The 13,290-nt window shown below is 36.8% G+C and overlaps 1 protein-coding gene across 1 annotated transcript in view; it reads left to right on the forward strand.

Annotated features, from left to right (window-relative positions):
- The window catches only part of PEX7 (peroxisomal biogenesis factor 7), a 40,264-nt gene extending 26,974 nt beyond the window's left edge, over positions 1 to 13,290 (forward strand). The window contains exons 9-10 of the mRNA XM_069851981.1: positions 2,843 to 2,942; positions 12,872 to 13,290. Of these exons, the coding sequence (XP_069708082.1) occupies positions 2,843 to 2,942; positions 12,872 to 12,940 (169 nt within the window). The 3' untranslated portion in view covers positions 12,941 to 13,290. The remainder of the gene's footprint in view (positions 1 to 2,842; positions 2,943 to 12,871) is intronic.

The following is a 13,290-nucleotide window of genomic DNA, read 5'->3' on the forward strand; positions in this document are numbered from 1 at the left end:
GTGGGCTTTAAGAGTTGTGTTTTTTGTGCTTCCATCTGCATGTTTTCCCTGAATTATTTCCTAAAGTAACTTTTGAACTTAATTAGATTTGACAGGAAAGTTGTAGTCTAAATTTACTAAGCTTTTACAAATTGAATGGAAACTCATAAGCATACAAGATGGGGAAATGCGAAGTGTTACCATAAGGAAGGCAAAAGGCAGCGTGAATTCACTGCCTGCCTAATCTGTCTGCTAATCTGCTATCTCCTTAGCGTGCAGCAGCAGTCTGCCACAGCACATGCATTGTACTACCTTATACAGACACTGGAGCCTGAAATTATACTTGCTGCTTTTTTTTTTCCCCACTCAGTATTGAAGGTGCAGGAGCAGGAGTAAGAGTAGAGCGAGGAGGAGGACATGGTAGGAGATAGCTAGAAGAAAATGTTTTGAGGCTGGCAGAGGTATATTGGTAGGGGAGCACAGGGGATGTGTGTAGCAATATCACAGAGATATATCTTGCTAGGGGCAGTAAAAAGCACAAAATTGATGACAGGCTTTTTGAATAAGTGGTCCACTTGCAATGTGTGTACATCTTACAAATTGCGGGTTAAGTACATATAAAACAAATAGGAAACTATGAAGAAGTAAGGGAAAATGAAGAAACTGTAAGGAAATAAGGGAAAGCTTTCAACAGTTCCAGTGAAAAATGTTTAAGAAAGTGCACTCACATAGGTTGCAGGCTATCCATACAGTCGGTACAGAAGTGACTGTAGTTGTGAGTGCTAGTTTTAATGTTCGTAATATAGGTAAAAATGACAGTTCTGTGTAAGTGGCACACCTGACTGTACAGGCTGTACAAACCTGTAATGGACCCTAAAAGTATGTGTGGTTATCTGGTCCACTGTTCAAGTTCATGCTGCCAACCACATAGATACACCTACAATTAAAGTAATGCAAGCACACCTATTCGTGCAGTGAATACACCTTCATTTTGCTGTACGACTATCCTGCTGGGGCAAATACTATCCTGGAAAGCCTGCGTTGTGCTTTCAGTGTTCAGGACGCAATGGAAGCTCACTCTGAGCAAAATATTGTCACTGTGCTAGTCTTGGAAGCTGGGATATAGAAAGTGTTTTCACTTTGGACTGTGAAGTTATGAGAGCCATCATTAACTTATCAATCATTCTCAGTCCCGAGACTGTACATTTTGTTTGGACTTTCACTAATAATTATTTTTTTATATATATATGTAAGTCCCAGATAGTCTATGGAACTTGAACTAAGTTGTATTACTCTTTAATTCTATACCGATTCTGACATTCTGCAAACAAGAGTCCATACAGCAAACACCGAATTGTCCACTGTTTTTAAATTGGTAAGAAAGTATTTTCTAAGTTTTTGTTGATGTAAATCTGAAATTACTTGTTTAAGCTTTGTTTTCAGTTATAAACATCTGTCTTTCAAGAGTTAGTTGAGGGTTAATGTGGTAAGGAAGGCTACTGCTGTTACTTAGAAACAACAAGATTTGTTTCCTTACCTTCTTATGAGCAAATGTAGGAGGATAAAAATGCTGAGATGGTCTTTTGCTCATCTCTCCTGCAAAATAAGTTGTTTATTTTAGATCTGAGGTACTAGGAATAAGTTAAGCGGGTTGTTGCTATGGCATGGTCATTGTGCTGATACCACTCTGCTCATTTATGAAGGAAATAACATCTACATGTTAAACAAACTGACCCTGCTGGCTCCAGTGTTTGCTATTTTACCTGAATTGGTTTGAACATATAGTGCTTTCAGTGTAGTCGGTCTGATAACGAATCATTCTTATTAAGTATTGTCCTTTCCCCAACAGGAGCAAGGCAGAGAGACCTCTGTGTTGGTTACAGAAGTAAAGCATATAGTTTGCCCCTGTGAGAAAATTTGAGCTGTAGAAAATGGATTACAGCTGCCAGCCCACAAAACATTCTGTGCTTTGCCACCTATGGACTTTTCTAAGCAGTATATGCAACTCCCAAAAAAAGAAAACTAAATCTTTCTTTTGTGCTATCATATGGTGTTTTCTCAATTTGTTATCACCTGAAAGTTCTATTCCTGAATCCTTCTTTCAGGACTGAGATTTCTTGTCCCTATACTTTCATCCCATCTGCTTTTCTATGTCTCTTATCTTTGCTTTTAACTACATTGACGGACATTGCATCTAATGGGGAGTAGCTGAGAGAAGTAGAGCACTTTAGAAATCTAATTTCTAACCATTTGTATCAACCAAGCCTGGAAAGAAAATTTTATTTTTTTTGAAATATGAATTAGTTGAATTAACTGTATAATGCAAGTGATCTCAGTAGCACAAATTCATTATTAAATTATAATATTAAATTCTGTTTTACAGGAACAGAATCTCACATTTGAGATTGGGAATGACCAATATCTCTAAATGAATGTGTGATTTTCAGTAAATAAAGATCCTATAGTGAACAACGGCAAAAAATGAGATAAGTCATAAATTGTGCTAATGTCTTTTCAGGGATAAAATTTCCCAGTCATAAAAAAGCATAACAAGAGTATTCTAGCCTATATTTTGGTTCTGTTTTAATAATGTTCCAGTGGTTGCTCTTCGGTGCCAACTTTTGATCTCAGTTTCTGCAACAGGAGACAAAGATGGTTTTGCCCAGTGGGATTTAATTTATGCAAATCAGCAGATGGCTTTGCAGGAATATGATTTGTTATGTTTCCTGAGTGGATGAGTTTGCTGTTTTAAAAACCCTGGCAGCAACACATTTGTCAATATACTGCATTATATTTTTGAAGTGGCCTTTCAATTACTTCAATTGTGGTTTGTTTTTGGTTTGTTCCCCCTCTTCCCTAATAGATTTTGGGACTTTTCCAAGCACAACCCTTTGCTGGAAACAGTTGAGCATCACACGGAATTTACATGTGGACTGGATTTAAGTCTTCACAACCGTGGTCAGGTAAGAGCTGGGGTGAATTTACTTTTCACTTGCCTATTACAGGCAGTGTGGTCATGGCTGGAGAGCAGGACATGGGTCCTGAATAAGAGCCGCCAGATTGCAGAAAGCTTCTGGAAATGAGTCTGGCTTAATGCTTATTAAATAAACCTCACTTCAGATCCATTTTTAGTTATAAAGCAGTTGCTTGCATTGGGCAGGAGAGGATAGTAGGTAGGACAGACAAACTGCAAAATCAGATAGCTGAAAGCCACAGCGTGCTCAGGGAAGATGAAGTAGTTCTGTGTCAGAAGGAAGAGTAATAGAGAAGGACCTAGAATACCAAGCTGAGATACGGAGCTTTCTTCCATCTGCTTAAAATGTCAAATTAAACATGAGTGGTGTTACACATAGTCTCTCATCTGGGTTTGCCATAATATTTGGAGCACTAATAGAGGCTTAATATGTAGTTAGAATTCTAAAACCCTCAGCTATTGATGTGAATGAGTAAAACCAATTTTATTAGGGGCACTTAATAGTGTACTGGTTGTGGTAGGATTCTGTTCTTCTGTTCTGTAGGATTCTCTGCTTCTGTTCCTACAATTTTTTCTGTTCTGTAAACAGCTTGATGTATGTGGAATCATTCTGGCCAAATGCTAGCTTGAAGAGTTCCCTGCCTTGTTTCCTATTCCCTTAATCCAGTTGCCTCAGAGGTGCTGCAGTACCTGTTCATGAGGCCATGCTGTGAACCACATCGGGGAATTTATAAGGCTGAAAAAAACCTCTCAAGTTTGACATAATTTTTCATTGGGGTAGGGGAAGAATAGCTTAAAGGCCAGTTGCTTGGAATTAAAACTTCATCCCAAATGACTGCGTAGGTACAATTCTGGCTGAATTAGGTCCAGTGGGAGCAGCAAGCATAGCATAGTACATTAGAACCTTATTGTGGTATGTCACTGCTTGCCCTGAGCCCAGTTCAGCTTTCCATGAGGCTGATGTGATTCATTGTTGATTGTAAGTCAGTTGGAAAGAGCCCTGTGTGTTACAGAATGGATCTCAGCAGATGGTGTTTTTTACTGACTGGCTAGATCTGGCTTCTTTTTGTATGATTTATCTATCAGACTTGCCATTGCTGCTATGTGGATATCCTTTCTTTCGTAAGTGCAATGTATGGAATAGCCTTCTTGGAACAAGGCCAAGTAAATGCTTATTGATGATATAGAATGAATTGAAAGGAAATCCATCTACATTAGGGCATTTGTGCATCCAGGTATTTTTTTCCACACAGAAATTCTGTAAGTCCATTTAATGCACAAAATCTGTAAATATGAAGTGCATATCTATATGCACTGCATGCCAATGTGGCTTCCAGACAGAAGTTTGGCATCTGCACCAGCTTTAATATTCCTCTGTTTTTTTTCTTTTGAGTTGATGTAATGTGTTGTGCGCATTGGATATCACAGCAATGCAAAATGTAAACATTTTGTTTTTTAAAAAAGAAATTTGAAAACCTGTGATAGAATTAAACTCCAGGTACAAGATAAAGAATGAACATTTGCTGTATAGTTGTTCTCTGTATGAATGCTTGCAGACTTTCCCTAGCTTCAACATCAATCCAACAAAGATTTTTTTGCTTAAATTTTATGAGGCTGTTCTAAATATGTAGTTTGCCTTCATGTCTGCTCTTTATCAAAGCCTGATAACGTGCCCCACTCATTGTTGTTATTCATGCATTTGTATGATTTGTGGTTTTCCCTGTATGAGGAGTTACGACCTGAGATTTGAACTGCTTCTCTCCTGGATGCGTACACGGTATTTTATTCATAATGGACAAGCTATTCATTTATAGTCAGATTAAGTACCATTCTGATCATTAACCTTTGCTTTCATTCTTAATGTTATTTTTGTTGTCTAGCCAGATATTTTCTTTGACTGTGCCCAGTGAAGCTTAGTATTTTTGAAATATGTTTTTTTTACATGTCAAGAAAATAACTGTATACTTTTGAAAAAGTGTTCAAAATAGATACTGTGATTAAATATCTGATCTAGGAATTACAAGGCATTCCTGTTGAACTGATTGAGCTTTGAACGGAATCCACAGGCAGAGAGTAGGCACGTGCAGGCAAGCTGGTTCTTGTACAGTACCCTGCTAAAGGAAGGCAACGTGTGGGAGAGAGGTATGGTTGTAAGGAATGGGTACCAGTCTGGGAAGGCGAATGTTCGATAGATGCAAGAGAAAACACCTCTGTGCTTAATTAAGATTCCAATATCTGTTCTGTGGTAACTGACTAAGCCTTTTTTGAAAGCTTTGCATTTTAATAAAATCAACTGTTCTTTCATTTGTGGGTTGTTTTTTTTCCCACCACAATGTTGGTGTCAAGTTCATAGCAATTTCAGACAACTGACAAACTTTCAGGTGTGTAGAAAAATGTGGATTTTACACTGCAAAGCATTAACAGAAATGGTTCTCATGATATTCAGGTTATTTCTCTGTTAAACTGCAAGCGTTGATGTGAGAACTTGCAAGGCAGCATGTTGAGAAGAAAATAGTACCGGCTCCAGCTTTCAGCCAAAGTAGCACAAGAACAGTGACAAGACCCTAAGCACCAAAAATAATTAATATTTGTAATAGTATACGTTATTAAGAACTGAACAAATACATGTATCTTGTCAGCAGAATAAAGTTCATGCATTTTTAACCAGACATGATATTTCTTTCCAAAGTCTGGGGATAAGAAAAACAATTACAGTTTGCTCCTTTCTATATACACTAGATAGGCATAGGATATATATATAGACAATATGAAAATGGTAATTGTCTGTATGCTGTTCCTTGCTGGGGGCTAATAATGCTAGGCCACATATTGGAATTGTAGTCTGTCACTCATTGGATTTCTTATTTCACTCCTTATGTTTACTTTCTCTGTATGTGATCTGTGAATGTTCTGATGAATTAAAATGTAATAGTCATTTAAGCCTAGGACTTACTGGAATTTTTCTGTGCTTATCTACAGCATGTAAGCACTAACCTCTTTCGGTAGTATTTGTGCAGCTTTCTTTAAAAGCAGCCTTTTTCTTCTGTTGCAGCTTGAATGTGATGTGGAAATCATGAATTAATTTTAACTGCCTTTTAGGCAATCCATCAGTGACACAGATAAAAACTATAGATACTGACATTCATTACTTTTGGTCTTGATTCTGAAATGATTTCAATAAGGGTATAAGGAATAGAAAATACATATGTACCATAAGCTGTTTTAAATCACGAGCAAAAAAAACCTCAACTCTTTCTGTTGTAGTTCTAAACCTGTATTTTGCTTAACACAAATGTAAGAAAAACTGAAGCTCTGAATTTTGTCTGAAAACCTTCCTCAGCCTATACATCACATCTGTTCTGAACTGTGTAAAGCAGCCAGTGGAAAGTATAAATTAACGCTTTCTGTTGATCCAGACTTTCTATCTTGCTGCTGAGAACAGGATTAAGTATTTAATGGCAACAGGGGAGGAATCTTTCAACGTCTCTGTACTTTTGCACTATGAACAATGACATTCCTAAATTGCAAGGATACGTGATTTTCAAAGGAAGTGAAGGCAAGTGGTACAGTGACTTAGAACACTTGATATGTGAAGAGCAGGTTGTACGTCTGTGACATGCCAAATCAGAACAGGCCTTCAATGATACACAATACTGAGGTGTTCCGTTTGGAAATTAAAATTCTGCAGCAAATGAGAATAAATCAAATGTCAGTTCTCTAGTCCAAAATCAAAGGATAGAGTCATGGAAAGGTTTGGGTTGGAAGGGACCTTTAAAGGCCATCTGTTATCTGAATGCATGTTAAAGTCTAGATTTTAGAATAACTTATGGACAACACAAATAGTGATGATTTTCTTTTACTGTGGTTGTGTGTGTTTGGACAGTAATTATACTACGAATGGGCAGCTAGCTCACTAAATAGCTGTTTATATCAATGTGGTTTGGGAGACAAACTTGTTTTCTGTAGCCCCTCTGCATTGTAAATATTTTCCCCCAGGGTAGATTAGTTCACATAAAACTGGTTTCTCTTATTTCTTCAAAGCACCTGGAGCTCTGGGATGTATTGATACAAGAAAAGGCATGGCCACAATTCTTCTGTATTGCATTTGGAGATGGTGATGAGTGATACAGCAATACACATACATGATAACAAATAATACTGAAGTCTAGTTCTAAATTCTTCTGTCTTTATGAAGAAATTTTTGATTATCTGTTAAATTTCGATGTACAGGTTTGTTCTGCTCCCTGTTTTCTGTGTGCAAGCAGGAGAAAGGACAGGAGAGTGGCTGCTGAAATTGGCTTAACCAGCATGGCCAAATAGAAATGCAGAAGGTGTCTTTATTGAGGCATTGTGCCATGTATTCTGCTGTTCATTTAAATTAATCGTACACCCTCAACAGGCCCAGAAATGTTGACTGTTTTATGTAAAAATGGATTTACATGTTGTGGAAATGTACAGAAAAGCAGAGACTTTTTCTGCTTTTTTCTTCTGATTGCTCGCTCTTATCTTTTACACTCAATTGCTAAGGAACTGGTAGCTTCCAGCCAGCTGTTGTGGCTATCACACTGCTATAATTATATCACTATCTGTACTTCCTTTTAATCTCTCCTTATGGTCCTTCTCTGGGATGCTACTAAAGTTATGTAGTTAGTGATCCTTTGAGATAAAAAGATCCGACAGCATCTGTTCTTTAACTTAATTTCAGAGTGGATTTTTACATGGAAAAATCAGATTTAACCAGCTGCAAATGTTAAAGCAGATTGAAGTCCTTTACAGAGTTGGAGGAGGGAAAAGAAGGTGACTTTTCGTACTGGTGTTTATTATGTATTTCCCAAATTGTTAAAATTAAACTTTCACTGCTTAAGTCAAAGCTAGCTGTTCATGTATAAAGGTTGCTCTTCACCATTATCAGCTGAAGTTTCATACTAAGGTATTTGGAAAGGTTGCTGTCAGGCCCTGCAATTCTGTAAAAGCTGCAGTGTCAGCGTACTGAGGACAACGTACTTTAATTTTGATTCTGAAGTACTGGAAAGGGATGGGAGGCACCAGTTTCTTTCTCAATAAATGCATTGTGTGTTGTATCTGATTGAGTGGCTTACAAATACTTGAGACTTTTGTGAGCCCCATCTTTTAGTCAGGGTGGTGGATTTTGTTTCTTTTCTACATAATCAATAAATCTGTTTAAGAAATCCTAGTAAATTTCATTAGTGAAACTCAATGGAAGACAAAAGAATTTTGCAACTGGTAACAAACTTTGTTTGTCTTATGATTATATCCCAAAAGGAATGACTTCACTTAACTCTGAGCTCAAGGAGGAGTTTGAAGATTGGATAGGCGCATTTGAAAACACAAGTTTCACTGCATGTAAATTGACTGTATTTGGGGTCACCAAGGGTAGTACCAACACAGAAAGGTATTTTGCAGTTCCAGTGTATCTTCTACAGAACTTAAGATTGACCTGACTGATCAAAAACAGTTCTTGAAAGAGGGAGATGTCTTTCCTCTTATCTGTAGAGAAGAGTTAAATTGCTACAAGTTCTATTGAAATTTGAAAGATTTCTCTCTAATCTGCAAATCTCATCTCAGTTTCCTTTACATTTTACTGATAAAATGCATGCTGAGAAGACTTGCTGTAGCACAACTTCCAAGTCATCTTTGATGAGTAGCAAACCTAGTACCTTGCTTTTGTCCACTTAATCTCCATCCCACAGACCTACAGAGGATGCTCAGGACTCCTTAAAAATGTGTAATAACAATATAAAGAGACCATTAAATCTGCATGAAAAGACATAGAAGATAAGAAACTAAAAGAGGAAGGGAAACAATATTAATGGAAGCAAAGAACTGAATAAATTTTCTGCTGTCTCTTCTACAGAAAAAAAAAGGCAGATCTTATTAATTTTATTTGAAAATGGGATGAGGTAGAGAAAAGATGAGAAGAAAAATGGGTCACTCTCAGACACATTTGCGTATTATGCTATGATTTATTATGAGCACTCTGGAAACTGAGTGGCACCAAGATACTTCCGGAAATACTCATCTAGAGAGGGCTGTACTTCTGTTAAAGTCCTTCATAGAGAGGTTACTGAAGTCAATGTTTATGGTTACTGTTTTGAATATATTTATTTAATCTTGGTTAGGGCTTGGGAGTTGTTATGCCTTCAAATATTAAAAAAAAAAAAGCTACTAACTTGGGAGATTTCTTTTCTTGCTTCTTCTGAACATTAAAGAGGCACAATGTCATGCAGGTAATTGCACTAGACTGAATGGATTGCCCTCGGGTGCTGGAGAAGGTCTATGTCTATCGCAAAGCAAGCTGATTGTGATGAATAGGAAACAGAGGGCCTGTCAGAGGAGTAAATCAGGTAGTGAGTCAATGGAGATGACTTCGATAAATGAATGGATGCTAGTATTAAATCAGTTGGTGGGGAACACTGTTATGCTCTGGGAGAAGGATAAACACTTCAATAAAATACAGGATAGCTGTTTCATTTAAGTTAAATTGTGTTTTTTCTAGTCAAGCAATCAGCTTCCCATTACCGCAGGTTTTGGTTTGTTTGCTTGCTTTTTTGCTTTACTTGAAGGGAAATACAGTGGTCCTCATTTTATGTGCTTCACATTGGCTTGCTTAAATCTCTACTGGCAGGTAATTTGACATATTTATTCTGCAGCAATAACAGTACAATAGACCTAGCATATATACTAGCACTGCAACTTTGCTACTGAAATAAAAGGATTAGAGATAAGATGTAAGTGTCATTTCATCATATAGCTTTGGTTACAATTCATAACTGGCAATTTTGGAGTGCTTTTTTCATTTGCATCTTTTCTTGATATAACTTAGCTGTCAGTGTAAGGTAGAATATTCTTTACAATTAAGCTCGAGTTATTCTTTTTTTTGCAATTTCTGGCAATTAAAAGTTCTATAGGAGAACTTTATTTTATAGTTACAAGAGCAATTTAGTATTTATAAATTATAATGAAAATCGCATGGCATATGGGTGTCCAAAATATTCAGTAGTGTAAGGATATTATAATTTATACATTTCTTTGCAACTGAAATAAATTGTATTCTACTTTACATGACAGCTAAAAAAAAAAAAGGGTAAATTATACACCCTCTAAATACTGAAATTGGTGAGATTTGTTTCAGTCTGAGAGTAAAATTTGTCCCCAAGACAGTGAAGACATTTTCACAGAAAGACAAACCTCCAAGCTTTCATGTTCCTAATGGCAAGGACTTTTATTAGATATTGAAATAATTGAGTCTGTTTTCAATTTTCCCTTGTCATTCATCCTACCACAGAAGGATTTTCTCTGCTTATCAGTAACATAATCTTATTGATCAAAATATAAAATCAAGGAAGTTGCAGGGGGTTTTTTTATGCCATATTTATTTACTCTACTGTATTTACTGGATCAGCCCTCATCCCATGAAACTCCTGCTGCTGTTTTAATATTTCAGTTAAATAGTACTTAGTTTATAAAAATAAATGGCTGAAGTGCTTTAAAGGGTGTATTAAAAATATTCATATGTTACCTGAGAACTGACATTTCTAAATACTTTTAAAGCACTTATATTCAATATCCTATGTTCCTCTTTTCTCGGGAAAGGCCTACAATGGTCATAAGACCATCGTATAAGACAGATTAGAAGAATAAAGGTAAAATGGAGAAGACATATTGTAAACTGATGCAGTAGCTGCATAAGCAGGCACTTCTCTTTATCCCAGGGTTCACTTCAGTCATTTGTAATGGAGGCAGTGGTAATGCATGAGGTACTGCAAAGGGGCACGTAGCAGCTGTCTGTCGCTTATTGCTGGCTGTTGCGCAGTTAGGTTACAGTTGTCCACTTTCTCTTCTAGTCATGGCTGTATTTGAGAGAAAGTATTATGGAGAAATGCAAATGCTATTGCTTTTCATAGTGCTGTTCTATGCTGTAGTGTCCCAGTTTCCCATACATACCTGTTTGCTGTTCTTTGCGTGTGTATTTTCATCAAGGTTTCTGATATTTGCAGACTTCCTGCTGCACAGGAGAATTTGATACACTGTTTTATTTGATGTAGCTTTTATTTTCCTTTTGTTTGCTTGTTATGTTTTCATCTTTCATGGGCTATCATTAAGTCAATGATTTGGGCAAATTACCACAAGCGATCCTTTTCAAACTCCCTTTTAATATCTCCTGTTTCGTTTTAGTGTTGCTAGATTAAATGGTTCTGTTACTATGTTTTTTCAGAGGCTACTTCAAGGATGCTAATTAAATTGATTGCAGGTGGGAATTCCCATGGGATTTTTTCCAAATGTTATCTCTGTTTCTTGTTTCTTTATAGAGTAGAAAGTGTTGCCTATAGAAATACAGATACTGATCCAGAGCTGTAGAGTATATTAAAAAACTTATGTTTTATGTGATTGCCAGTTTCTACACAGCATTTAGTGGAGAACTCAGTTTTTTCTTTTTGGTGTGATTTGGAGGACTGCAATGCAGCATAACATTATATTACACAAAGCTCCTTTATGTCGAATGAATAGACAGACGTTGTCAAGAGATTTTTTGATCCATTTAGATGTATATGGAAAGCACTTCAAATAACTGGGTAGAACAAGCTAAGGAAGCAATAAAAATGAATAATAGTGCAGTATAGTAAACACAAAACAGGCTAATTATAGTGTGAAGTCAAATATTTAAGTTGGATTTCCAAATTTTTAGTGTGCAGCTGTTTGTTCTGGCTCTAGAAGAGAACAGGAATTGCAATCTGCAGCAGAAGGAAGCTTGTTGTGCAGAGGATCCAATACTGTATCCTTTGTGATCTCAGCTGGAAACAACATTGTGAAGATAATGCAAGATGGATTCAGCCAGATTTACTGGCATATATTTATGGAGCTCAGCAGCTTTTTCTCTTTAGCTGTCCTCTTTCTTCTTTCCTTTGCCTTAGTTTTTGTCCCCCATAATATTTTATGAATATATATTATAGGTCATCTGCTTGAGTAATTGTCAGTGTGGTTAAACCCTTCACTTTGTTACAGACTTTAAAGTGCATTATCAAATAATTTTCAAACCTAAAGCATTCTGTAGTCTTCTTCTGTGGAATCTTGTTATTTATTAAATTCCTTTAATGCTGTAGAATTAGGTTGACATTAACAGAATTCTGGTTTTGTGATTTTGGGGTTCTTGAGTAGAGAACTAGAGTAGAGCTTGGGAACTGAAATTCAGGAAACTTTCAGTTATATTGGAATCAGTTTCTGTGTTTATAAGATGCCATTGGCACAAGTGGTATCACTTCTCATCAGACTAGGAGGGTCAGGTAGTGCCTGAAGCAACACCACCACACCTGGATCTCAATGCTCAGCACATAGACATCTCTCCTCTCAACAGAAGGCAATACAGTGATCTCATGGCTTACCAGTGTGAGACTGAAGTTCTGGCTTAATTCTTCAAGAAACTTCATGCACCGTTTTGATCAACTACTTTGTTTTTCCACTCCTCAGCTCTCCTTTAGGAAAATGTGTATAATAATCTTCCCTAGCTGCATGTATAAGAAAGTTGATCAGATTTGATCATTAAGCATTCAGATATAAAGGGTCCTGAGACCTTGCAAAAAGAAGAAACAGCACAAGGTCTGGACTTTGGTGTGTCCTTCCTTTATCTCATTCTCAGTCACTTTCTTTAGCTTATTTGGAACAATCAGGTGAAACACAAAGGTTTCTCCCCTTTCCTCATTGGAAGTATGAAAAATAAGAATTTGTTAATTTTGATGGTCCTCATTAAAGCTAAGACAAAGTTTTAAAAACTGAAACAAACTGCATTTTTATATAGTTTTGAAGCACTATAAATTTCTTCTACGTTCCTTCTGTTTTTTGTAAAAATGACACTTATGAAGGATCTAAATCGGTTTGTTTCATTTGTTTTTTGCTTTGTAGGTGGTGGACTGTGCTTGGGATGAACTAGTCAAGATCTATACTCCATCATGCCTGGCAGTTCCTGTCTAGAGAAAAAGCGAAGAAGATCTGGCACACCAGGAACCTTTGTATCTTCTCCCACAACCAGATTTTTGCTGAAGTGTGAACTGTGTCACTAATCTTTGTGTCTCTTTCTAAGAAAAACTCTGCTTGAATGGGGTGTTGTGCACCTAAGCATGTGGAGATGTTAGGGCTTGGTTTACTGTACAGATAGTACTTGAGCCAGCAAAATGTTCAACATCTACTGAATTGCTGAAGAATGGTGTGACAGAAAGGAGCTGGTGTCTTTGGAGTAGAATCGCCAATGCAGTTTTGTGATCTGGCTGGCTAATGATGAGAGCAGAGGCCTGAATCTTCTTGATCCTTATAAAGAATAAAAG

The sequence above is a fragment of the Phaenicophaeus curvirostris genome, chromosome 2 (genome assembly GCF_032191515.1).
Source record: "Phaenicophaeus curvirostris isolate KB17595 chromosome 2, BPBGC_Pcur_1.0, whole genome shotgun sequence".
Taxonomy (NCBI): Eukaryota; Metazoa; Chordata; class Aves; order Cuculiformes; family Cuculidae; genus Phaenicophaeus; species Phaenicophaeus curvirostris.